Here is a 27728-nt window from a genome sequence, read left to right on the forward strand (position 1 = left end):
CTGAGTGATGAAGATCAACCAGTAGGGGGAAAATCATTGCACACCGGCTCCGGGGGATTATGGGAAAGGCCAAAGAGGTGGCAGCCATGATGGATCTGCCATGTATGGGCTCTCCGAGTGTAGTGTCACCATTCCGAGATTAAATGACCAATCAGAGGAGAGGGCTAGAATGGCGGCAGACCGGGAATCAGGGCATTATTTCACATGAAAGGTGCAAAAAGTACGACGGGAAACGCGATAGAGAGCAAATCAGAACGATTGTCCGAATATTCAGACCGACCAAACGCAAATCGTTCCACCAATCCGCACAGAGCAGATTCCTGAATATCTTCTATGTGTGGGTGACAGGGATCAATATTATCAACCAATCAGACAAGACGTCCTTACTTTGTATAAATAAAACGTACCCCAAGGTTCAGTGTTATCAGTGGTGTACTTCAAGGTCTAGTGTTATTTGTGGTGTACCCCAAGGATCAGTGTTATTAGAGGTGTACTTCAAGGTCTAGTGTTATTTGTGGTGTACCCCAAGTTCAGTGTTATTAGTGTTGTATCCCCAAGACTCATAAATTCAAAAAAAGTGTACCCCATGGTTCAGTGTTATTAGTGGGGTACCCCAAGGTTCAGTGTTATTAGAGATGTACTTCAAGGGCTAATGTTATTTGTGGGGTACCCTGAGGTTCAGTGTTATCAGTGGTGTACCCCAGGATTCAGAAATTTTAATGGCGTACCCCAAGGTTCAGTGTTATTAGAGGTGTACTTCAAGGTCTAATGTTATTAGTGGTGTACCCCAAGGTTCAGTGTTATTTGTGGTGTACCCCAAGGTCCAGTGTTATTAGAGGTGTACTTTAAGGTCTAATGTTATTAGTGGTGTACCCCAAGGTTCAGTGTTATTTGTGGTGTACCCCAAGTTCAGTGTTATTAGTGTTGTATCCCCAAGACTCATAAATTCAAAAAAAGTGTACCCCATGGTTCAGTGTTATTAGTGGGGTACCCCAAGGTTCAGTGTTATTAGAGATGTACTTCAAGGGCTAATGTTATTTGTGGGGTACCCTGAGGTTCAGTGTTATCAGTGGTGTACCCCAGGATTCAGAAATTTTAATGGCGTACCCCAAGGTTCAGTGTTATTAGAGGTGTACTTCAAGGTCTAATGTTATTAGTGGTGTACCCCAAGGTTCAGTGTTATTTGTGGTGTACCCCAAGGTCCAGTGTTATTAGAGGTGTACTTTAAGGTCTAATGTTATTAGTGGTGTACCCCAAGGTTCAGTGTTATTTGTGGTGTACCCCAAGTTCAGTGTTATTAGTGTTGTATCCCCAAGACTCATAAATTCAAAAAAAGTGTACCCCATGGTTCAGTGTTATTAGTGGGGTACCCCAAGGTTCAGTGTTATTAGAGATGTACTTCAAGGGCTAATGTTATTTGTGGGGTACCCTGAGGTTCAGTGTTATCAGTGGTGTACCCCAGGATTCAGAAATTTTAATGGCGTACCCCAAGGTTCAGTGTTATTAGAGGTGTACTTCAAGGTCTAATGTTATTAGTGGTGTACCCCAAGGTTCAGTGTTATTTGTGGTGTACCCCAAGGTCCAGTGTTATTAGAGGTGTACTTTAAGGTCTAATGTTATTAGTGGTGTACCCCAAGGTTCAGTGTTATTTGTGGTGTACCCCAAGTTCAGTGTTATTAGTGTTGTATCCCCAAGACTCATAAATTCAAAAAAAGTGTACCCCATGGTTCAGTGTTATTAGTGGGGTACCCCAAGGTTCAGTGTTATTAGAGATGTACTTCAAGGGCTAATGTTATTTGTGGGGTACCCTGAGGTTCAGTGTTATCAGTGGTGTACCCCAGGATTCAGAAATTTTAATGGCGTACCCCAAGGTTCAGTGTTATTAGAGGTGTACTTCAAGGTCTAATGTTATTAGTGGTGTACCCCAAGGTTCAGTGTTATTTGTGGTGTACCCCAAGGTCCAGTGTTATTAGAGGTGTACTTTAAGGTCTAATGTTATTAGTGGTGTACCCCAAGGTTCAGTGTTATTTGTGGTGTACCCCAAGTTCAGTGTTATTAGTGTTGTATCCCCAAGACTCATAAATTCAAAAAAAGTGTACCCCATGGTTCAGTGTTATTAGTGGGGTACCCCAAGGTTCAGTGTTATTAGAGATGTACTTCAAGGGCTAATGTTATTTGTGGGGTACCCTGAGGTTCAGTGTTATCAGTGGTGTACCCCAGGATTCAGAAATTTTAATGGCGTACCCCAAGGTTCAGTGTTATTAGAGGTGTACTTCAAGGTCTAATGTTATTAGTGGTGTACCCCAAGGTTCAGTGTTATTTGTGGTGTACCCCAAGGTCCAGTGTTATTAGAGGTGTACTTTAAGGTCTAATGTTATTAGTGGTGTACCCCAAGGTTCAGTGTTATTTGTGGTGTACCCCAAAGTTTGATGTTATTAGTTGTGTACTCAATGTTCATTGTTATTAGAGGTGTACTCCAAGATGCAGTGTTAGTCGAGGGGTACCCCAAGTTTCAATATTCTTAGTGGGATACCCCAAGATTCAGAAATTCAAAAAAAGTGTACCCCATGGTTCAGTGTTATTAGAGGTGTACCCCAAGGTTCAGTGTTTTTAGAGGTGTACTTCAAGGTCTAATGTTATTAGTGGGATGCCCCAAGATTCGTTGTTATTAGTGGTGTACCCCAGGATTCAGACATTTTTAATGGTGTACCCCAAGGTTCAGTGTTATTAGTGTTGAATGAAAGAATGAAGGAGAACAGAAGTAGGAATGAAGGTGATCAGAAGGAGATCAGAAGTAGGAATGAAGGAGATCAGAAGTAGGAATGAAGGAGATCAGAAGGAGATCAGAAGTAGGAATGAAGGAGATCAGAAGGAGATCAGAAGTAGGAATGAAGGTGATCAGAAGTAGGAATGAAGGAGATCAGAAGGAGATCAGAAGTAGGAATGAAGGAGATCAGAAGGAGATCAGAAGTAGGAATGAAGGAGATCAGAAGGAGATCAGAAGTAGGAATGAAGGAGATCAGAAGGAGATCAGAAGTAGGAATGAAGGAGATGAGAAGGAGAACAGAAGTAGGAATGAAGGAGATGAGAAGGAGATCAGAAGTAGGAATGAAGGAGTTCAGAAGTAGGAATAAAGGAGATGAGAAGGAGATCAGAAGTAGGAATGAAGGTGATCAGAAGGAGATCAGAAGTAGGAATGAAGGAGATCAGAAGTAGGAATGAAGGTGATCAGAAGGAGATCAGAAGGTGATCAGAAGGAGGTCAGAAGGTGATCAGAAGGAGGTTAGAAGGTGATCAGAAGGAGATCAGAAGGTGATCAGAAGGAGGTCAGAAGGTGATCAGAAGGAGGTTAGAAGGTGATCAGAAGGTGATCAGAAGGTGATCAGAAGGAGGTTAGAAGGTGATCAGAAGGTGATCAGAAGGAGATCAGAAGGTGATTAGAAGGAGGTCAGAAGGTGATCAGAAGGAGGTCAGAAGGTGATCAGAAGGAGGTCAGAAGGAGGTCAGAAGGAGATCAGAAGGAGGTTAGAAGGTGATCAGAAGGAGGTCAGAAGGAGATCAGAAGGAGGTCAGAAGGTGATCAGAAGGAGGTTAGAAGGTGATCAGAAGGAGGTCAGAAGGTGATCAGAAGGAGGTCAGAAGGAGGTCAGAAGGAGATCAGAAGGAGGTTAGAAGGTGATCAGAAGGTGATTAGAAGGAGATCAGAAGGTGATCAGAAGGAGGTCAGAAGGTGATCAGAAGGAGGTCAGAAGGAGATCAGAAGGAGGTCAGAAGGAGATCAGAAGGAGATCAGAAGGTGATCAGAAGGAGGTCAGAAGGTGATCAGAAGGAGGTCAGAAGGTGATCAGAAGGAGATCAGAAGGTGATCAGAAGGAGGTCAGAAGGTGATCAGAAGGAGATCAGAAGGAGATCAGAAGGAGGTCAGAAGGAGGTCAGAAGGTGATCAGAAGGTGATCAGAAGGTGATCAGAAGGAGGTCAGAAGGAGGTCAGAAGGTGATCAGAAGGTGATCAGAAGGTGATCAGAAGGAGGTCAGAAGGTGATCAGAAGGAGATCAGAAGGAGGTCAGAAGGTGATCAGAAGGAGGTCAGAAGGTGATCAGAAGGTGATCAGAAGGAGGTCAGAAGGAGATCAGAAGGAGGTCAGAAGGTGATCAGAAGGAGATCAGAAGGAGATCAGAAGGAGGTCAGAAGGAGGTCAGAAGGTGATCAGAAGGTGATCAGAAGGTGATCAGAAGGAGGTCAGAAGGTGATCAGAAGGAGATCAGAAGGAGGTCAGAAGGTGATCAGAAGGAGGTCAGAAGGTGATCAGAAGGTGATCAGAAGGAGGTCAGAAGGAGATCAGAAGGAGGTCAGAAGGTGTTATGGAGGAGGTCAGAAGGTGTTATGGAGGAGGTCAAAAGGTGTTATGGAGGAGGTCAAAAGGTGTTATGGAGGAGGTCAGAAGGTGTTATGGAGGACGTCAGAAGGAGATCAGAAGGAGATCAGAAGGAGGTCAGAAGGAGGTCAGAAGATGTTATGGAGGAGGTCAGAAGGTGATCATAGTTACATAGTTACATAGTTAGTCAGGTTGAAAAAAGACACAAGTCCATCCAGTTCAACCACAAAAAATAAAAAAACAAAAATAAAAAACACAGTAAAATCCTATACACCCAACTCCATTCCCACAGTTGATCCAGAGGAAGGCAAAAAACCCCAGCAGAGCATGATCCAATTTGCTACAGCAGGGGAAAAAATTCCTTCCTGATCCCCCGAGAGGCAATCGGATTTACCCTGGATCAACTTTACCTACAAATCTTAATACTCAAGTTATATTCTGTACATTTAGGAAAGAATCCAGGCCTTTCTTAAAGCAATCTACTGAGCTGGCCAGAACCACCTCTGGAGGGAGTCTGTTCCACATTTTCACAGCTCTTACTGTGAAGAAACCTTTCCGTATTTGGAGGTGAAATCTCTTTTCCTCTAGACGTAAAGAGTGCCCCCTTGTCCTCAGTGTTGACCGTAAAGTGAATAACTCAACACCAAGTTCACTGTATGGACCTCTTATATATTTGTACATGTTGATCATATCCCCCCTTATTCTCCTCTTCTCAGGAGAGAATAAATTCAGTTCCTCTAATCTTTCCTCATAGCTGAGCTCCTCCATGCCTCTTATCAGTTTGGTTGCTCTTCTCTGCACTTTCTCCAGTTCTCCGATGTCCTTTTTGAGAACTGGTGCCCAAAACTGGACTGCATATTCCAGATGAGGTCTTACTAATGATTTGTACAGGGGGGGGGGGCAAAATTATATCTCTGTCTCTGGAGTCCATACCTCTCTTAATACAAGAAAGGACTTTGCTCGCTTTGGAAACCGCAGCTTGGCATTGCATGTTATTATTGAGCTTATGATCTACCAAAACCCCCAGATCTTTCTCCACTACAGACCCCCCCAGTTGTACTCCCCCTGGTATGTATGATGCATGCATATTCTTAGCCCCCAAGTGCATAACTTTACATTTATCTACATTAAACCTCATCTGCCACTTAGTCGCCCAATTAGACAGAGCATTGAGGTCGGCTTGTAAATTGGAGACATCCTGCAAGGACGTTATTCCACTGCATAGCTTGGTGTCATCTGCAAAGACAGAAATGTTACTTTTGATCTCAGACCCAATATCATTTATAAATATATTGAAAAGTAAGGGTCCCAGCACTGAACCTTGGGGTACACCACTGATAACATTGGACCATTCAGAGTAAGAATCATTAACCACGACTCTCTGAATTCTGTCTTTCAGCCAATTTTCTATCCATTTACAAACTGATATATCCAATCCTGTAGACCTTACCTTACACATGAGCCGTGTGTGCGGAACTGTATCCAACGCTTTTGCAAAATCCAAGTATACCACGCCCACACCACCCCTCTGTCCAGGGTTTTACTTACCTCTTCATAAAAGGAAATCAGGTTTGTCTGACAACTTCTGTCTTTCATGAATCCATGTTGTCTGCTGCTTAAATAGTTTTTTTCCTGCAAGAACTCATCCATGTGGTCTTTTATTAAACGTTCCAGTATCTTCCCAACTATAGAAGTTAAACTAACAGGTCTATAGTTACTTGGTAAAGACTTTGTTCCCTTTTTAAATATGGGCACCACATTGGCCCTGCGCCAATCCAGTGGTACTATTCCTGTCATTAATGAGTCCCTAAATATTAGATACAGTGGCTTTGAAATGACAGAGCTCAACTCACCTAGGATCCGTGGATGGATGCCATCAGGTCCAGGTGCTTTATCCACCTTTATTCTGTCTAAATATTTCTGGACCATATCACTTTTGAGCCATTGTGGATTTGAGGCTGTGTCACTCCCACCCCCATTTTGGACATGAGCTCCCCCATGCTCCATTGTATACACAGAGCTGAAGAAAACATTTAATAAATTTGCCTTCTCTTTGTCCCCAGTCACCCACTCTAGATTATTTTGTAAGGGGCCTACATGCTCAGACTTCACCTTTTTACTATTAATATATTTAAAGAATTTTTTGGGGTTTGTCCTACTATCTTTTGCAATCTGTCGTTCGTTTTGAATTTTTGCATCCTTGATTTCCTTTTTGCATATCCTGTTATATTCTTTGTAACATTTAAACAACACTAGTGTTCCTTCATTTTTATATTTTTTAAAAGCTGCTTTCTTTTTGTTTATAGCTTTTTTAACTTTGACCGTGAGCCACATAGGTTTTATTTTTAGCCTTTTAAACTTATTGCCCATGGGAACATACTTTGCAGTGAGGTTCCACACAGTCTTTTTGAAGAATTCCCATTTCTGTTCTGTGTTCATCGGTGCCAATAGTCCCTCCCAGTCCAAGTCCTGGAGAGCAGCCCTCATCCTTGGAAAATTTGCTCTCTTAAAATTTAGTGTTTTAATATTTCCTGTATGTATTTCCTGCTTATAGTTAATATTAAATGAAATCATGTTATGATCACTGCTACCCAGGTGTTCCTTTATCTGAACATTAGTAATAAGCTCTGCATGGTTTGAGATTATCAGGTCCAACAGAGCATCATTCCTAGTTGGGGCCTCAATAAACTGCACCATAAAATTGTCCTGCAATAGGTTTTTAAATTTTTGTCCTTTAACTGTCCCAGAAGTGCCATTAATCCAGTCAATTTCTGGGTAGTTAAAATCCCCCATTATTATCACCGTCCCGGCCCTTGCAGCCCTTTCCATCTGTGCAAGGAGCTGAGTCTCCACCTCCTCATTAACATTGGGTGGTTTATAACAAACTCCAATGATTAATTTTGAACTACGCACATCTGTATGCAGTTCCACCCATAATGCTTCAGCCTCATCACACTCTCCATCAACCAGGTTCTCTTTCACGCTCACCCCGAGGTCACTTCTCACATAGAGACAGACCCCTCCACCTTTCCTTTTTATCCTGTCTTTCCGAAAGAGAGCATAGCCAGGAATATTAATAGCCCAGTCATGTGAGGATTGAAGCCAAGTTTCAGCAATACCGATTACATCATAGCTCTCCTCATGCACCAGAGCTTCAAGCTCACCTGTTTTGCTTGGCAGACTTCTGGCATTGGTGAACAAACACTTAAATGTATTGTTACATTTTTCTCTGGTGTTTTTCATATAATTTATAGTAGTAAAAATGGCACTATTATTTCCAATGGCTGTTTGCAACATGGGAACTTTCTTGTCACCTGCCATAACCCTTCCCCCATCTATCCCCATTCCACTCTCCATTAATGTCTGACCACTAACTGACCTGTCTGCTCGATGTAATTCTAATTCACCCTCCCCCCTCAATCCTAGTTTAAATACTCCTCCAGCATTCCCATAAACCTCTCCCCCAGCACAGCAGACCCCCTTCCATTCAAGTGCAAACCGTCTTTAGCATATAGGTTGCACCCCAATGAAAAGTCAGCCCAGTGCTCTAGAAACCCAAATCCCTCCTTCCTACACCAGGTCTTTAGCCATGCATTCAGCTCTCTAATCTCCCCCTGCCTTTCCTGTGTTGCGCATGGCACAAGCAATATTTCAGAGAATATCACCTTGGAGGTCCTTCCCTTCATCTTGCAGCCTAGATCAGAAGGAGGTCAGAAGGTGATCAGAAGGAGGTCAGAAGGTGATCAGAAGGAGGTCAGAAGGTGATCAGAAGGAGGTCAGAAGGTGATCAGAAGGAGGTCAGAAGGTGATCAGAAGGAGGTCAGAAGGAGGTCAGAAGGAGATCAGAAGGAGGTCAGGAGATCAGAAGTAGGAATGAAGGAGGTCAGAAGGTGATCAGAAGGAGGTCAGAAGGAGATCAGAAGGAGATCAGAAGGAGGTCAGAAGGTGATCAGAAGGTGATCAGAAGGAGGTCAGAAGGAGATCAGAAGGAGGTCAGAAGGTGTTATGGAGGAGGTCAGAAGGTGTTATGGAGGAGGTCAAAAGGTGTTATGGAGGAGGTCAAAAGGTGTTATGGAGGAGGTCAGAAGGTGTTATGGAGGACGTCAGAAGGAGATCAGAAGGAGATCAGAAGGAGGTCAGAAGATGTTATGGAGGAGGTCAGAAGGTGATCAGAAGGAGGTCAGAAGGTGATCAGAAGGAGGTCAGAAGGTGATCAGAAGGAGGTCAGAAGGTGATCAGAAGGAGGTCAGAAGGTGATCAGAAGGAGGTCAGAAGGTGTTATGGAGGAGGTCAGAAGGTGTTATGGAGGAGGTCAAAAGGTGTTATGGTGGAGGTCAGAAGGTGTTATGGAGGAGGTCAGAAGGAGATCAGAAGGAGGTCAGAAGGTGATCAGAAGGAGGTCAGAAGGTGATCAGAAGGTGATCAGAAGGAGGTCAGAAGGAGGTCAGAAGGAGGAATGAAGGAGGTCAGAAGGAGGAATGAAGGAGGTCAGAAGGTGTTATGGAGGAGGTCAGAAACTGGGCAGCTGCCGGTCAGATTCTCCTCCAATGACCTGAGGGATCTCAGACTGATATCGGCCCCCAGTCACACTTCTGTCCGCATGTTTCGCTATGCCTGACTACATTCCGCACGCTGAAACCCATTTTATGAATGAAGAATGTTGCAGGGACCACATAGCGCCGGTAATAGATGAAGATCATCCACTTCTGAAATGAAATGTGTCTTCTGCAATCTGCATCATGTTATCGGGGGAGCATTGCACATTGGGGGGGGGGGGCGAGGAAATGCTATTGTCTACGTTGTGACTTATCAGAAGATAATATCTTAGGCTGCCCATACATTATACAATTTTCCATTAGATTTACCAAAACCAGATAATTTGAGGTCAGGCCTAAGTACTACATAGTTGAAGGTAAATCTAAAGCACATTGTATGATGTATGGCCAGTTTTAGAGAACAGACAGTCTTTATTACACCAAGTAGCGGATTCACCTAAAAATCTAATAATTGGATGGTGTGACAGAATGGTTGGGGATGTTACCTGGATATTGTGATGGGGAAGGGGGTGTTTAGTAGGTGGTGGGACCAGGGTGGGGAGTGTAATGTGATATGGCGGTGGGGTGTTAGGTGGGTGGTATGACAAGGTGATGGAAGGTGTTGGGTGGTATGAATGGGTGATGGAAGGTGTTGGGTGCTATGACTAGGTGATGAAAGGTGTTGGGCGGTATGACAAGGTGATGGAAGGTGTTGGGTGGTATGACAAGGTGATGGAAGGTGTTGGAAGGTATGACTGGGTGATGGAAGGTGTTGGGTGCTATGACTAGGTGATGGAAGGTGTTGGGTGGTATGAATGGGTGATGGAAGGTGTTGGGTGCTATGACTAGGTGATGGAAGGTGTTGGGTGCTATGACAAGGTGATGGAAGGTGTTGGGTGGTATGACAAGGTGATGGAAGGTGTTGGGTGGTATGACAAGGTGATGAAAGGTGTTGGGTGGTATGACAAGGTGATGGAAGGTGTTGGGAGGTATGACAAGGTGATGGAAGGTGTTGGGAGGTATGACAAGGTGATGGAAGGTGTTGGGTGGTATGACAAGGTGATGGAAGGTGTTGGGAGGTATGACAAGGTGATGGAAGGTGTTGGGCGGTATGACAAGGTGATGGAAGGTGTTGGGCGGTATGACAAGGTGATGGAAGGTGTTGGGCGGTATGACAAGGTGATGGAAGGTGTTGGGCAGTATGACTGGGTGATGGAAGGTGTTGGGTGCTATGACTAGGTGATGGAAGGTGTTGGGTGGTATGAATGGGTGATGGAAGGTGTTGGGTGCTATGACTAGGTGATGGAAGGTGTTGGGTGCTATGACAAGGTGATGGAAGGTGTTGGGCGGTATGACTGGGTGATGGAAGGTGTTGGGTGCTATGACTGGGTGATGGAAGGTGTTGGGTGCTATGACTGGGTGATGGAAGGTGTTGGGTGCTATGACAAGGTGATGGAAAGTGTTGGGTGCTATGACTAGGTGATGGAAGGTGTTGGGTGCTATGACTGGGTGATGGAAGGTGTTGGGAGGTATGACTGGGTGATGGAAGGTGTTGGGTGCTATGACTAGGTGATGGAAGGTGTTGGGTGCTATGACTAGGTGATGGAAGGTGTTGGGTGCTATGACTAGGTGATGGAAGGTGTTGGGTGCTATGACTGGGTGATGGAAGGTGTTAGGTGGTATGACAAGGTGTTGGGCGGTATGACTGAGTGATGGAAAGTGTTGGGTGGTATGACAAGATGATGGAAGGTGTTGGGTGGTATGACAAGGTGATGGAAGGTGTTGGGTGATATGACAAGGTGATGGAAGGCGTTGGGTGCTATGACTGGGTGATGGAAGGTGTTGGGTGCTATGACTGGGTGATGGAAGGTGTTGGGTGCTATGACTGGGTGATGGAAGGTGTTGGGTGCTATGACTGGGTGATGGAAGGTGTTGGGTGGTATGACAAGGTGATGGAAGGTGTTGGGAGGTATGACTAGGTGATGGAAGGTGTTGGGTGCTATGACTAGGTGATGGAAGGTGTTGGGTGCTATGACAAGGTGATGGAAGGTGTTGGGTGCTATGACAAGGTGATGGAAGGTGTTGGGAGGTATGACTGGGTGATGGAAGGTGTCGCGCTTAGATGTGAGCTTTTGGTCGCGATTTCCGAACGTGTGTGGGTTCCATCTGACTTTTTCTGTCTGGAATTCCGACAGAATTTGATTGAGAGCTGGTTCTCGATTTTCCCGTCGGAATTTCCAACAGACTTTTTGGGTTGGGGGGATTGGGTGGATGGTGTGACATGGGGGTGGGGGGTATTGGGTGGATGGTGTTAGATGGAGGTGGGGGGTATTGGGTGGATGGTGTTAGATGGAGGTGGGGGGGATTGGGTGGATGGTGTTAGATGGAGGTGGGGGGGATTGGGTGGATGGTGTTAGATGGAGGTGGGGGGGATTGGGTGGATGGTGTGACATGGGGGTGGGGGGTATTGGGTGGATGGTGTTAGATGGAGGTGGGGGGGATTGGGTGGATGGTGTGACATGGGGGTGGGGGGTATTGGGTGGATGGTGTTAGATGGAGGTGGGGGGGATTGGGTGGATGGTGTTAGATGGAGGTGGGGGGGATTGGGTGGATGGTGTTAGATGGAGGTGGGGGGGATTGGGTGGATGGTGTTAGATGGAGGTGGGGGGGATTGGGTGGATGGTGTTAGATGGAAGTGGGGGGGGGATTGGGTGGATGGTGTTAGGCCCCGTACACACGACCGGTTTTCTCGGCAGAATCCAGCAAGAAACTCGATGGGAGACGTATTCTGCCGAGAAAACCGTTCGTGTGTACACTTTTCGCCGAGAAACCCGCCGGGAAACTCGTCGAGCCAAAAAGAGAGCATGTTCTCTATTTCCTCGTTGGGCAATGGGAACATTTGGCTCAACGAGTTGTTTGACAGCCGAACAAGGAACTCGACGGGGAAAACAATGTGTTTCGCCCGTCGAGTTTCTCGGTCATGTGTACGCGGCCTGAGATGGAGGTGGGGGGTATTGGGTGGATGGTGTGACATGGAGGTGGGGGGTACTGGATGGATGGTGTGACATGGGGGTGGGGGGTATTGGGTGGACGGTGTGACATGGGGGTGGGGGGTATTGGGTGGACGTGGTGTGACATGGGGGTGGGGGGTATTGGATGGACGGTGTGACATGGGGATGGGGGGTATTGGGTGGACGGTGTGACATGGGGGTGGGGGGTATTGGGTGGATGGTGTGACATGGGGGTGGGGGGTATTGGATGGACGGTGTGATGTGGGGGGTATTGGGTGGACGGTGTGACATGGGGGTGGGGGGTATTGGGTGGACGGTGTGACATGGGGGTGGGGGGTATTGGATGGACGGTGTGACATGGGGGTGGGGGGTATTGGGTGGATGGTGTGACATGGGGGTGGGGGGTATTGGGTGGATGGTGTGACGGTATCGGTATGATATCCCCGTCAAAGATTCCCTTCTTCCATAAGAACATCACCCAATATTCCACTAGGAGGAATATTCCTGAGATCGCCCATTAAGCCACACATTAGTCCAGGCTTACTGCTAGAACAAGACAGACTTTAATGTTATATCACACAGCTTATATGTCATTTCCAAAACTGTTACAATGACAAATCTCCGCCCCCCTCACACTGGGGCTTCCATACAGATGATTAGGCAGACACGACGGAGCCGAGTCTGAAAACACATTTCTTTAGACAATGACATAAATGACGCTGAGTACTAGTTGTACTGAATACATTAACTAGACCGCTCGACCCCGCATATAGAGAGATAATTACCACAATGGAGCAATCAGAATAATTAACACAAGCCACTTAAACACAGATCTCCTTCACACAACACAATAGATCAATTAACCTTTAGAAATAGTGAGGGGACATTAGCACGTCAATAACCTGTTAGCCAGGACAGAATCACACAGGGCAAGCAGGGAGAATGAGACATATAGGCAAATGCATCACAATGGCCCCCCTTTTTCTCCCTGCTCCGGCAAACCCGGTTGGACCTTCCCTGGTCCAGTAGGGTTGACGGGTTCAGAGCTTTTAGTCCGAGGTTAACTCCGTTTGGCATGACTGACCTCCCTTGGCAACTGCTTCAGACTCAGGTATGCCACCGGGTCGTCAGATCACACGCCGTTCAGTCCCCAAGTCTTTGTGCGATCTGCAGAGTCACCAGAAGTCAGTGTGAAGACGGCGAATGGGTCTGTGCGCCGCCATCTAGGTGTCCCGCTATGGGAGGGGCAGGTTATGGCTCTGAAGTGACAGTCACAGGAGATTCATAAAAAGAAAAGAAAAAGTTATATTTGTTGAAATGCTGTAGCACTGGTGCTCAGAGTCCGGGGGGGAGTTGGATCAGTGCCCCATAGGGTCAGCCACCCCCTGCTCCCTCCGCAGCCGCCGGTTCTCCTCTTTGAGCTTCTCCAGCTCCATCTCCAGTTCATGGAGCCTGGGGGGGTCAGCCTGCTGTGACCTCAGGTGGTTGTTCTCCTCCTCCATGCGGCTTATGCACTCCTCCAGCTCCATGTACTCACGGATCAGCTCCTGCTTGCTCATGTCCTGCAGGCTCTCCACGTGGTCCTTCATCATCAGGAACTGGGTGGTGGTGTAAGGGGCCACCAGTGGGCCCTTGGTGAACATCTCGGCCCGCATCTGGGACGCCCGCTGCGACTCCCTCTCCTCCAGTCGCTTCTTATCCTCCCAGGTCAGCTTGTTATACGGCTTCCAGGACCTCTTCTTCTTGGAGGGTAGCCGGCGGTGCCTCTTTCTGCCCAGCTCCCTCCAAGGCCCCTCCGGCTCATGGCGGTCGCCCATGACCAGCTGACAATGGTGTTCCCTGTTGTCCGTAATAACAGATTGTACCATGAGGGCTTCGTAAGGGGTGTCCAATGGTTCTTCCGGACCCAGCTCCTGGGGATCCCAAGCCGAGTCTACACAATGGGCTGCTGCTGGTGGGCGGTACCCAGGTTGAGACCAATTTGATCTGGTGTTGTCGTTCATGGGGCAATTCTGCTTGAAGTGACCCAACTGTTTGCACCGGAAGCAGCGTTGTTCGTTGTCCTCCTGGCGTGGATAGCGAGGGCTAGATGTCATCGGTCTGTTAGGAGGTTGGTATCTAGCGGCTGGTGGGTGTGAGGGCACCGTTTGTGGTGGAGGTTGTACCCGTGGTGTGACCTGGTTTGTCTTGCGAGTATCCGCATATTCATCTGCCAACTTCGCGGCCTCTGGTAGAGTCATGGGCCTGCGATCTCTCACCCAATCTTTGACGTCCGTCTGGATGTGATTGTAAAATTGCTCCAGGAGCATTAGTTGCAAAATGTCCTCTGCGGTGGTGGCCTGGCTGCTGTTAACCCAGTTAGAGGCCGACAGGGACATCTGGCATGCCCATTCCGCATAAGAGTCTTTCGTGGTTTTGCGTGAGTCCCTGAACTTCTGTCGGTGGGACTCTGGGGTTACTGCATAACGAGCCAGGAGCACTTCTTTAACCCGGGCGTAGCTATGGATATCCTGATCTGGCACGGTCCGGAAAGCATCAGAAGCTTTGCCTGACAGTTTGCCTGACAATATTGCAACCCACTCTCCTCTAGCTATTCGGTGCAGGTTACATTGTCGCTCAAAATCCGCCAGGTAGTTATCAATTTCACAGTCCTTTTCATCAAAAGCTTTAAAAGCGCTAAACAGAATCTTCCTTGCGTCTGCTGTGCTGTACTCACTGTTCGGAGAATGTGCGGCTGCTTGTTGGACTGCTGCCAGTTTTAACTGTAGCTCTGCGTCTCTTATTTGTTTAGCCTCCTGTAGTTCTGCGTCTCTTATTTGTTTATCCTTCTGTAGTTCTGCGTCTCTTATTTGTTTATCCTTCTGTAGTTCTGCGTCTCTTATTTGTTTATCCTCCTGTAGTTCTGCGTCTCTTATTTGTTTATCCTTCTGTAGTTCTGCGTCTCTTATTTGTTTATCCTTCTGTAGTTCTGCGTCTCTTATTTGTTTATCCTTCTGTAGTTCTGCGTCTCTTATTTGTTTATCCTTCTGTAGTTCTGCGTCTCTTATTTGTTTATCCTTCTGTAGTTCTGCGTCTCTTATTTGTTTATCCTTCTGTAGTTCTGCGTCTCTCATTTGTTTAGCCTCCTGTAGTTCTGCGTCTCTTATTTGTTTATCCTTCTGTAGTTCTGCGTCTCTTATTTGTTTATCCTTCTGTAGCTCTGCGTCTCTTATTTGTTTATCCTTCTGTAGCTCTGCGTCTCTTATTTGTTTATCCTTCTGTAGTTCTGCGTCTCTTATTTGTTTATCCTTCTGTAGTTCTGCGTCTCTTATTTGTTTATCCTTCTGTAGTTCTGCGTCTCTTATTTGTTTATCCTTCTGTAGTTCTGCGTCTCTTATTTGTTTATCCTTCTGTAGTTCTGCGTCTCTTATTTGTTTATCCTTCTGTAGTTCTGCGTCTCTTATTTGTTTAGCCTTCTCTGCTAACAGGTCCATCACTTTCAGCACCACATCCGTCGTTGGGTTCGGGCCGAACCATGCTAGCTTCTCTCTCATTAGCTTGTTGGCTGGCGATTCCTCCTCCTGAATCACTGGTGTCTCCATCTCTTGTACTGCTGGCGTTGCTGCAATCCTGTCCTCCTGGTCTAGCTCCATTGATTCTGCTATGATGACCCGCTTGGTTTTGTTGCTAGCAATCCTTCCACGAACTTCCAGTAGTTCTTCCAGTGTCTGCTTGGAATCCGGGTGTAAAGGAGAGTAGAAGGGAAAATCCCTCTGCTGCCAACCAATTGTGACGGTATCGGTATCCCCGTCAAAGATTCCCTTCTTCCATAAGAACATCACCCAATATTCCACTAGGAGGAATATTCCTGAGATCGCCCATTAAGCCACACATTAGTCCAGGCTTACTGCTAGAACAAGACAGAGTTTAATGTTATAACACACAGCTTATATGTCATTTCCAAAACTGTTACAATGACAAATCTCCGCCCCCTCACACTGGGGCTTCCATACCGATGATTAGGCAGACACGACGGAGCCGATGCTGAAAACACATTTTCTTTAGACAATGACATAAATGACGCTGATTAATAGTTGTACTGAATACATTAACTAGACCGCTCGACCCCGCATATAGAGAGATAATTACCACACTGGAGCAATCAGAATAATTAACACAAGCCACTTAAACACAGATCTCCTTCACACAACACAATAGATCAATTAACCTTTAGAAATAGTGAGGGGACATTAGCGCTTCAATAACCTGTTAGCCGAGGACAGAATCACACAGGGCAAGCAGGGAGAATTAAACTGAGACATATAGGCAATTGCATCACAGGGGTTATTGGGTGGACGGTGTGACATGGGGGTGGGGGGAATTGAGTGGACTGTGACGTGGGGGTGGGGGGGTATTGGGTGGACGGTGTGACATGGGGGTGGGGGGTATTGGGTGGACGGTGTGACATGGGGGTGGGGGGGTATTGGGTGGACGGTGTGACATGGGGGTGGGGGGTATTGGGTGGACGGTGTGACTTGGGGAGGGTATTGGGTGGACGGTGGGACATGGGGGGGTATTGGGTGGACGGTGTGACATGGGGGTGGGATTCGAGTTATTTTCTTCACCAAGCAATATGTTTTTATGTCTGTAGAACTGAGGCCATGCCAGTCACCGTGCCCAACCCTTTCGATGAAGACACCCCCTTGGACCGTCCTTCCCCTGAGGGGGGTAATCCATTCCTGGAGGATGAAGTGGAGGGGAAAAGAGAGCCGTTGGGTTCAGATGCCAAGCGCAGAGGAACATTGGAAAAGATTGCTAATCTTTCACCATTCTGGAAAGGAGGGAAAAGCCTTCTGGGGGTCCTCGGGGCCCCTGAGAAGAGGCGGGGAAGGCGCAAGTCAGAAGATGTGAGCCTTTTATCATTGGGGCGCAAAAAAGATGGAGCAGAAGAGGATGGCGGAGGCCCCGGAGGAGGGGGGGTAAAACGGCTGTCCTTCCTATGGCTTGGTGGAGGAACCCCAGGGAACCGCTCTCAGAGGGAATCACTGGTGGAAGTGGTTCCGGAGAAGAATGAAGTCATCCGGGAACCAGAGAAGGTCCGGGAACCCCTCTCAGGTAGGTGTTCTGTAGAAGAAGGTCAGAACCTCCATGGATTGGTCCAGGGATGCCTCTTTCCTCCCCTTTTTGCTGCCAGTCATTGGCTCGCTGGTGCCCCTTCTACAGCAGCTGCTCTGCCCTCCACTAGTTCATGTGCTCCGCCTCTCTCCACACTCCCAGCTTAGTCATTGTTCTGGTCATTGCTCGGGTCATTGCTCGGGTCATTGCTCGGGTCATTGCTCGGGTCATTGTTCTGGTCATTGCTCGGGTCATTGCTCTGGTCATTGCTCGGGTCATTGCTCTGGTCATTGCTCGGGTCATTGCTCGGGTCATTGCTCGGGTCATTGCTCGGGTCATTGTTCTGGTCATTGTTCTGGTCATTGCTCTGGTCATTGCTCGGGTCATTGCTCTGGTCATTGCTCGGGTCATTGCTCGGGTCATTGTTCTGGTCATTGTTCGGGTCATTGCTCTGGTCATTGTTTGGGTCATTGCTGGGGTCATTGCTGGGGTCATTGTTCTTGTCATTGCTCGGGTCATTGTTCTGGTCATTGTTCGGGTCATTGCTCTGGTCATTGTTCGGGTCATTGCTCTGGTCATTGCTGGGGTCATTGTTCTTGTCATTGCTCGGGTCATTGTTCTGGTCATTGTTCTGGTCATTGTTCTGGTCATTGCTCGGGTCATTGCTCGGGTCATTGTTCTGGTCATTGTTCTGGTCATTGTTCTGGTCATTGCTCGGGTCATTGCTCGGGTCATTGCTCGGGTCATTGCTCTGGTCATTGTTCTTGTCATTGCTCGGGTCATTGCTCGGGTCATTGCTCGGGTCATTGTTCTGGTCATTGTTCGGGTCATTGCTCTGGTCATTGTTCGGGTCATTGCTCTGGTCATTGCTGGGGTCATTGTTCTTGTCATTGCTCGGGTCATTGTTCTGGTCATTGTTCTGGTCATTGTTCGGGTCATTGCTCTGGTCATTGTTCGGGTCATTGCTCTGGTCATTGTTCGGGTCATTGCTCTGGTCATTGCTGGGGTGATTGTTCTTGTCATTGCTCGGGTCATTGTTCTGGTCATTGTTCTGGTCATTGCTCGGGTCATTGCTCGGGTCATTGTTCGGGTCATTGTTCTGGTCATTGTTCTGGTCATTGTTGTGGTCATTGCTCGGGTCATTGCTCGGGTCATTGCTGGGGTCATTGTTCTTGTCATTGCTCGGGTCATTGTTCTGGTCATTGTTCTGGTCATTGCTCGGGTCATTGCTCGGGTCATTGCTCGGGTCATTGCTCTGGTCATTGTTCTGGTCATTGCTCGGGTCATTGCTCGGGTCATTGCTCGGGTCATTGCTCGGGTCATTGCTCGGGTCATTGCTCGGGTCATTGCTCGGGTCATTGCTCGGGTCATTGCTCGGGTCATTGTTCGGGTCATTGTTCGGGTCATTGTTCGGGTCATTGTTCTGGTCATTGCTCTGGTCATTGTTCTTGTCATTGCTCGGGTCATTGTTCTGGTCATTGTTCTGGTCATTGCTCTGGTCATTGCTCGGGTCATTGCTCGGGTCGTTGCTCTGGTCATTGTTCTGGTCATTGTTCTGGTCATTGTTCGGGTCATTGTTCTGGTCATTGCTCGGGTCATTGTTCTGGTCATTGTTCTGGTCATTGTTCTTGTCATTGCTCGGGTCATTGTTCTGGTCATTGCTCGGGTCATTGTTCGGGTCATTGCTCGGGTCATTGCTCGGGTCATTGTTCGGGTCATTGCTCGGGTCATTGTTCGGGTCATTGCTCGGGTCATTGTTCTGGTCATTGTTCTGGTCATTGTTCTGGTCATTGCTCTGGTCATTGTTCGGGTCATTGCTCGGGTCATTGCTCGGGTCATTGCTCTGGTCATTGCTGGGGTCATTGTTCTTGTCATTGTTCTGGTCATTGTTCTTGTCATTGCTCGGGTCATTGCTCGGGTCATTGTTCTGGTCATTGTTCTGGTCATTGTTCTGGTCATTGCTCTGGTCATTGTTCGGGTCATTGCTCGGGTCATTGCTCGGGTCATTGTTCGGGTCATTGTTCTGGTCATTGCTCGGGTCATTGCTCTGGTCATTGCTCTGGTCATTGTTCGGGTCATTGCTCGGGTCATTGCTCGGGTCATTGTTCTGGTCATTGTTCTGGTCATTGCTCGGGTCATTGCTCGGGTCATTGCTCGGGTCATTGCTCTGGTCATTGCTCGGGTCATTGCTCGGGTCATTGTTCGGGTCATTGCTCGGGTCATTGCTCGGGTCATTGCTCTGGTCATTGTTCTGGTCATTGCTCGGGTCATTGCTCTGGTCATTGCTCGGGTCATTGTTCTGGTCATTGTTCTGGTCATTGTTCTTGTCATTGCTCTGGTCATTGTTCGGGTCGTTGTTCTGGTCATTGCTCGGGTCATTGCTCTGGTCATTGTTCTGGTCATTGCTCGGGTCATTGTTCTGGTCATTGCTCGGGTCATTGCTCGGGTCATTGTTCGGGTCATTGCTCGGGTCATTGTTCTGGTCATTGCTCGGGTCATTGCTCGGGTCATTGCTCGGGTCATTGCTCTGGTCATTGCTCGGGTCATTGCTCGGGTCATTGCTCGGGTCATTGCTCTGGTCATTGCTCGGGTCATTGCTCGGGTCATTGCTCGGGTCATTGTTCTGGTCATTGCTCGGGTCATTGCTCGGGTCATTGCTCGGGTCATTGCTCGGGTCATTGCTCGGGTCATTGTTCTGGTCATTGCTCGGGTCATTGCTCGGGTCATTGTTCGGGTCATTGCTCGGGTCATTGCTCTGGTCATTGTTCTGGTCATTGCTCGGGTCATTGTTCTGGTCATTGCTCGGGTCATTGTTCTGGTCATTGCTCGGGTCATTGTTCTGGTCATTGTTCTGGTCATTGCTCGGGTCATTGTTCTGGTCATTGCTCGGGTCATTGTTCTGGTCATTGCTCGGGTCATTGTTCTGGTCATTGCTCGGGTCATTGTTCTGGTCATTGCTCGGGTCATTGTTCTGGTCATTGCTCTGGTCATTGTTCGGGTCATTGCTCGGGTCATTGTTCTGGTCATTGCTCGGGTCATTGCTCTGGTCATTGCTCGGGTCATTGCTCGGGTCATTGCTCGGGTCATTGCTCTGGTCATTGTTCTGGTCATTGCTCGGGTCATTGCTCGGGTCGTTGCTCGGGTCATTGTTCTGGTCATTGTTCTGGTCATTGCTCGGGTCATTGCTCGGGTCATTGCTCGGGTCATTGTTCTGGTCATTGCTCGGGTCATTGCTCGGGTCATTGCTCGGGTCGTTGCTCGGGTCATTGTTCTGGTCATTGTTCTGGTCATTGCTCGGGTCATTGCTCGGGTCATTGTTCTGGTCATTGTTCTGGTCATTGCTCGGGTCATTGCTCGGGTCATTGTTCGGGTCATTGCTCGGGTCGTTGCTCGGGTCGTTGCTCGGGTCGTTGCTCGGGTCATTGTTCTGGTCATTGCTCGGGTCATTGTTCTGGTCATTGCTCGGGTCATTGTTCTGGTCATTGCTCGGGTCATTGCTCGGGTCATTGTTCGGGTCATTGCTCGGGTCATTGCTCGGGTCATTGCTCGGGTCATTGTTCTGGTCATTGTTCTGGTCATTGTTCTGGTCATTGTTCTGGTCATTGCTCGGGTCATTGCTGGGGTCATTGTTCGGGTCATTGTTCTGGTCATTGCTCGGGTCATTGCTCGGGTCATTGCTCGGGTCGTTGCTCGGGTCATTGTTCTGGTCATTGCTCGGGTCATTGTTCTGGTCATTGCTCGGGTCATTGTTCTGGTCATTGCTCGGGTCATTGTTCTGGTCATTGTTCTGGTCATTGTTCTGGTCATTGCTCGGGTCATTGCTCTGGTCATTGTTCGGGTCATTGTTCGGGTCGTTGCTCGGGTCATTGCTCGGGTCATTGCTCTGGTCATTGCTCGGGTCTTTCATCCAAATTCTAATTTTCTGCATTTTTTAATTTAAAAAGCCGATAAAAATAAATAATAATGGTAAAAAAATCACTTGCCTTTTTTTTATTAATTCTCCTTTAAGGGGGTGTGGCAGGAGGCGTGTCCTATGCCTTCATACGTTTGCTAGTAGGTGTTCCTCATTCCCGTCTCCAAATGTTGGGAGTTCTGCATTAATCTATACATAAAAAAATAAAAAGGAATTAAAAATCTTCATCATTGATAGGCAAGTGCAATATGTTTTCCATCCAGCAGATGGCAGGCCTTATAGGGATATTTATTGGTTGGAAATGTCGTTTTCTGATTTAAAGCGGATCTCCACTCTAAAGTGGAGTCCCGCTGATCGGAACCCTCCCCCCCTCCGGTGTCACATTTGACACCTTTCAGGGGGGAGGGGGGTGCAGATACCTGTCTACAGACAGGTATCTGCACCCACTTCCGGCCCTACGATACGGGCAAAGGACGGGTTTTTTCCTTCCTTCCCGTCCGTCCCCCCGTTGTATGCTGGGAACACTCGGCTCCCAGCACACAGCGGGAGCCAATCGGCGGGCGCAGCGCGACTCGCGCATGCGCCGTAGGGAACCGGGCAGTGAAGCCGGAGCGCTTCACTTCCTGGTTCCCTCACCGAGGATGGAGGGGGGAGCAGCAGGGTGACGAGCGATCGGCTCGTCATCTGCTGCGATCACCGCTGGACTCCAGGACAGGTAAGTGTCCTTATATTAAAAGTCAGCAGCTGCAGTATTTGTAGCTGCTGGCTTTTAATATATTTTTCCCGTGGCACATCCGCTTTAATGACTTTAATTTTATACAATGATGTAGCTTTTTATATGTAATTGTGTGAGGATCAGCGGCACTTCCTTGTTCCTATGGCAATGTAAACCGCACCCGGCCTCCATCCCCTGAGGATGTCACCTGGTCTGATGACAACACGCGTTGGGCGGAGCCGGGTGACTTTGTTTGCCGACACCAAAAGTTATCCATAATGTACATGTGACTGTAAAGTGATAGACTGGAAGTGCAATACATTTTACTGACACATACTACACTATGAGGGGTTCCCTTTCTATGGAAACGTATATTGGGGGGGGGGGTTATTTGATCGTCACTTGATAGTTAGGAAATAGACCGATAGATACAAAATAGATCGATAGTTAGGAAATAGATCGATAGATAGGAAGTAGATTGATAGATAGGAAGTAGATTGATGGATAGGAAGTAGATTGATAGATAGGAAGTAGATTGATAGATAGGAAGTAGATTGATAGATAGGAAGTAGATTGATAGATAGGAAGTAGATTGATAGATAGGAAGTAGATTGATAGATAGGAAGTAGATTGATAGATAGGAAGTAGATTGATGGATAGGAAATAGATCGATAGATAGGAAGTAGATTGATAGATAGGAAGTAGATTGATGGATAGGAAGTAGATTGATGGTGTAAACTTTGGGGGTCTTTAAGCTCCGCGAGACAAGTGCGTAAAACCGCGTCAGTAAAGCAAAGGGTCTTTATTGGTGACCAAACAAAACAAAATAAAGCTTTTCTTCAGCATCCAAAACGTCACAACAGAAGTCCTGCTTGTTTCCAGCATAAATGAGGAAAAAGTCTTTCTTCAGAAAAACAACCAAAAGAAAGAAAGGCACATACGTTTTTAGTAAGAAGTCCTCCAGACCTTCCCTGCAGACACAGCTTCACTTCCAAACTACTCCAAGGTCCTCTCTGAGCCGCTAGCAGACTTCCATCTTGTCCTCACAGGTGCGCTCTCCCACCTCACTCACTCCCTCCAGCATCACTTCCTGCTTTAATGGGTGGTTGTCTGAGATTGTAACCCCTTGTGCGCTGGCTTCCAGGGAGTGGAGGCTCCATCCCACCCAAATAACACTTTGGAGCCTCCAAAATTCCAGGCCTCAAACTACTTTACTAAGATAGAGAAGACTGCGAGCCAGTCCTCTCTGAATTAGCGCCTGCCTGGAACTTTTCACCCACTTTTGGGTGACCCCCTGAAGCTTCTACCTCTATTTAAATGGACCATAGTCCAAACAGTGGTGCCGTATAGCACCCGTCCAGGACCCACCCCTGGTGTCCTGTACATATCCCCCCCCTCTGCCTCAACGCGGAGGTGTTGGAGGCAACAGTAGACACCATACAATGGACTCAGGAGAGGGCATCGGCAATCTGATGCTGTCTCCCGGGTCTGTGCTCTACCATGAAATTAAACTCCTGGAGAGAAAGGAACCACCTTGTTACCCTGGCATTGGTGTGTTTATTCTGTCTCATCCAGGTAAGCGGAGCATGGTCTGACACCAAGCGGAACTTTCTGCCCAGGAGGAAATATCGCAGGGAGTCTAGAGCCCACTTGATGGCCAGACACTCCCGCTCCACCACCGCATAGTTTCTTTCAGCTGCCGTCAGCTTCCTACTAAGAAAGACCACAGGGTGCTCCTCCCCATTGATTTCCTGAGACAGGACCGCTCCCAACCCTTCGCTTGAAGCATCTGTCTGTACTACAAAATCTTTTGTAAAATCTGGAGCTACAAGCACCGGATCTTGGCACAAAGCTGTCTTAAGCTTTTGAAAAGCCGTCTCGGCCTTGGCGTTCCACTTTATCATCACTGACTTTCTGCCTCTGGTCAGGTCGGTCAGTGGTGCAGCAACAGTGGCAAAGTTGGGGACAAACCTCCTATAATAGCCAACTATGCCCAAAAACGCTCTGACCTGCTTCTTGGTTAGGGGACGGGGCCAGTCCTGTATGGCCTCCACCTTACTCATTTGGGGCTTCACCAGCCCTCTACCCACAATATACCCTAGGTATTTTACTTCCTCCATCCCAATGGCACACTTCTCGGGGTTGATGGTGAACCCTGCTCTTCTTAAGGAGTCTGTGACTGCCTGAACCCGGGGAAGGTGGGACTCCCAATCAGTGCTGAAGATGACTATGTCATCTAGGTAGACAGAAGCGTACCGTTGGTGTGGACGCAGAGTTTTGTCCATGGCCCTTTGGAACGTGGCCGGGGCTGAGTGTAGACCAAATGGCATCCTCTTATATTGGAAGTGGCCTTCTGGGGTAGAGAAGGCTGTCTTCTCCCTGGCTTCCTTAGTCAGGGGAATCTGCCAGTACCCTTTTGTGAGGTCTAGCGTGGTAATGTACCTGGCCTGCCCCAACCTTTCAATTAGCTCATCTACTCGTGGCATGGGATATGCGTTGAATTTGGAGACTTCATTAAGCTTTCTGAAGTCGTTGCAGAAGCGGAGGGTGCCGTTGGGCTTGGGTACCAACACAATTGGACTTGACCATTCGCTCTGCGACTCTTCAATGACTCCAAGCTCGAACATTCTTTTAACCTCTTCGGACACTGCCACCCTATGAGCTTTTGGGATACGGTAAGGCTTTAACCTGACTTTTACATTGGGCTCGGTCACAATGTCATGCTCGATGACGTTGGTGCGACCGGGCAACTCTGAAAACATATCTCTATTTTTTTGTAGAAACTCTTTTGTTTGCTGGGTTTGAGGTCTAGTGAGGGTAGCAGCAACCTGCACCAAGTCGATCCCTGCATGGTCCCCTGACTGTACCCCTACTACCGCGGACACTTGTTCTCTGTCTCTCCAGGGTTTCAACAAATTGATGTGGTAGATCTGGTAGGGTTTTCTTTTCCCCGGCTAGTGTACCTTGTAATCTACCTCACCGACTTTCTCTACTACCTCAAATGGGCCCTGCCATTTGGCCAAGAATTTGCTCTCTACCGTGGGTATTAGAACAGCCACCCGGTCTCCTACTTGGAACTGTCTAATTTTAGCTGACCTGTTATATACTCTCCTTTGGGCATCCTGGGCCTTCTGCATGTGCTCCTTCACCAGTGGCATCACCTTAGCCACCCTCTCTCGCATTTGAGAGATATGCTCTACCACCGTTTTATGTGGTGAGGATTCACTTTCCCACGTTTCTTTTACCAGGTCGAGTAACCCCCGGGGCCTTCGACCATACACTAACTCAAATGGCGAAAAACCTGTGGATGCTTGCGGGACCTCCCGGATAGCAAATAACAGGGCAGGGAGTAACATATCCCAATCCTTCCCATCTTTCTGGACTACTCTTTTCAACATGGATTTTAGGGTTTTATTGAATCTTTCGACTAGGCCATCGGTCTGTGGGTGGTAGACAGACGTCCGCAACTGCTTAATTTGAAACAATTTGCACAAGTCTGCCATTACCTTTGACATAAAAGGGGTACCCTGGTCTGTCAGGATCTCTTTGGGGAACCCAGTTCGTGAGAACATTTGAAACAACTCCCTGGCGATGGCCTTAGAGGAGGCTTCCCTCAAAGGGACAGCTTCTGGATACCTAGTTGCGTAATCTAGGATGACCAATATGTATTGGTGGCCCCGTGCCGACTTTACCAGGGGTCCCACCAGATCCATAGCGATCCGTTCAAACGGGACTTCGATAATCGGCAAGGGCACCAGAGGGTTTCTATAGTGTGGCACTGGGGCGGTTAACTGGCAAATGGGACAAGACGCACAGTATCTTTTAACCTCAGCCTTCAACCCTGGCCAGTAAAACCGGTCGTTTATCCTGGCCTCTGTTTTCTCCGCCCCCAGGTGTCCTCCCAGTGCATCGTTGTGGGCTAGATCGAGGAGCATCCGCCTATACGGTTGGGGAACCAGCAACTGCTCTATAGTTTCCCCTCGGCTCTCAGCCACTCGATACAGTAAGTCCCCCTTCAACGCAAAGTGAGGGAACCTCTGGTCTGCGTCTGGCATTTGTGGGACCCCATCAACAACAGAAACCTGCTCTCGAGCATTGACCAAGGCAGGGTCCCGTAATTGGGCGGTACCAAATGCACCTCTGGACACATCTAGATCTGGATGTACTGGCCTTGAGGATGTTTCCCCTTCATCCTCCTCAACCGGGGAGAGCTCCTCATCATCCTCCCCCAGCATAACTTGTAATGGGAAGACCTCCCCCCCCTCAGAGATCAACCCGGGTTTAAGACCTGGGTCAGGGGCATTATCCTCCACATTAGCATTCCCTGCGACTTCATTATCAATGGTAGGTATTTCTACATCAGAGGGGTGTATTTCCGCTCCGGACCCTGTCCCTTCCAGGCCCAGTGCCCCCAGTTCCCCTGGTGGTGCCATTTGCACCTCGTTCCATAGTTCCAGAAATAGTGGACAGTCCCGCCCCACTATGATGTCATGAATTAAACTGTTTACCACCCCGACCTCCTGTGTTACTGAGGCATGGCCATAAGAGACAGTCACCGGAACCAAGGGGTACTCCTTGGTATCCCCATGAATGCATACCACCCGAAGAGTTTTAGTCACTGGTCTAAGCCTCCCAAGTACCCTGGCATGTACTAATGTTACCATGCTACCGGAGTCCAGTAGGGCCCTGGCAGGAAGGTGGTTCACCCACACTTCACACTCAAACCGTCCTGCAGCCAGGTCAAGATGAGTGGTACACACACTTCGCACATAGAAGGAGCTTCTCCGACCAGTTCTGCACTCCATAGGCTCCTCCTGCAGTGGGCATTGTGCCCGGGTATGCCCCCAGGACCGACATCGCCAACATTGTATGTCTCCCATCTTTGGTACAGGAACCGACCTCCGTGGTTCTAGGGCAGATGGTGTAAACCTGCGGATGCCAACATCTGGCAAGGCTTCTCTCCTCAGGTTGGTGGCTGGTCTGGGTGTCCTTGGCGTGGGTTCTCGACGCTTGGCAGGCCCAAGCAGGTCCTCCACCACGGTATGCCGTTCAACCAGCTCGATCAGCTGGTCAGCATTGGTAGGGTTTCCGTGGCTTACCCAGCGCTGTAGGTCATCTGGCAGGGACCGTAGGTACCAGTCCATCACCACTCGTTCCACCATTTGTGGGCCTGACAATTTTTCTGGCTGCAGCCATTTTTTGACTAACTGGATTAGTTCATGCATCTGGGACCTGGGTGGTTGGTCCGATTTGTACCGCCAGCGATGCACCCTCTGAGCCCGGACAGCTGTGGTCACTCCCAGGCGGGCCAGGATTTCAGCTTTTAGACGTTCATAGTCTGCGATGTGCTCAGCTGGGAGGTCAAAATAGGCCTTTTGCGGGTCACCAGTGAGAAAAGGCGATATAATGCCGGCCCATTGGTCCCGGGGCCACGCTTCTCTCTCTGCTATCCTTTCAAAGGTGGTAAGAAAGGCTTCCACGTCATCGCTGGGTGTTAGTTTCTGCAAGAAATGGCTGGCTCTAACAGACACTGGGTTGCTAACGGCAACGACCGCTTGCGCTTGTCCCTGAGCCAGCTGCTGTACGGCCTCCTGCAAGGCAGCCACCTGTGCTTGAGTGGACTCCTGCTGGGCTGTAAACTGGGCGGATAGCAGCCGTGTATTTTCCTGCTGCGCAGCTATAGCCTGTGCCAGGGCCTGCTGCTGCTGAGCCATCGCTTTCTCATGGCGACGGTTTGACTCTGCTGACGCTTGCTGCTGGGTCACAGTGGCTTGCTGCTGGGTCACAGTGGCTTGTGCCAAAGCCTTAACGACCTCCTCCATGCCTTTGTCTGCTGTTTGTAACGCCTGGGCTGACTTCACCCAAGACATGCCATAAGTATACTGTCTCTTTAAATGTTAGTTTTAAACGGTTTTTGCGCCTGCAAATGCACTTTGCCCGCATTCGCCACCAATTGTAAACTTTGGGGGTCTTTAAGCTCCGCGAGACAAGTGCGTAAAACCGTGTCAGTAAAGCAAAGGGTCTTTATTGGTGACCAAACAAAACAAAATAAAGCTTTTCTTCAGCATCCAAAACGTCACAACA

The 27728-nt window shown here is 48.3% G+C and overlaps 1 protein-coding gene across 1 annotated transcript in view; it reads left to right on the plus strand.

The window, feature by feature from the left end:
* Positions 1 to 27728, plus strand: part of LOC120922628 (exocyst complex component 3-like) — a 52101-nt gene that overhangs the window by 821 nt on the left and 23552 nt on the right. The window contains exon 2 of the mRNA XM_040334714.1: positions 16553 to 17016. Coding sequence (XP_040190648.1) covers positions 16553 to 17016 — 464 coding nt within the window. The remainder of the gene's footprint in view (positions 1 to 16552; positions 17017 to 27728) is intronic.

This window comes from Rana temporaria, unplaced genomic scaffold (assembly GCF_905171775.1).
Source record: "Rana temporaria unplaced genomic scaffold, aRanTem1.1, whole genome shotgun sequence".
Lineage (NCBI taxonomy): Eukaryota > Metazoa > Chordata > Amphibia > Anura > Ranidae > Rana > Rana temporaria.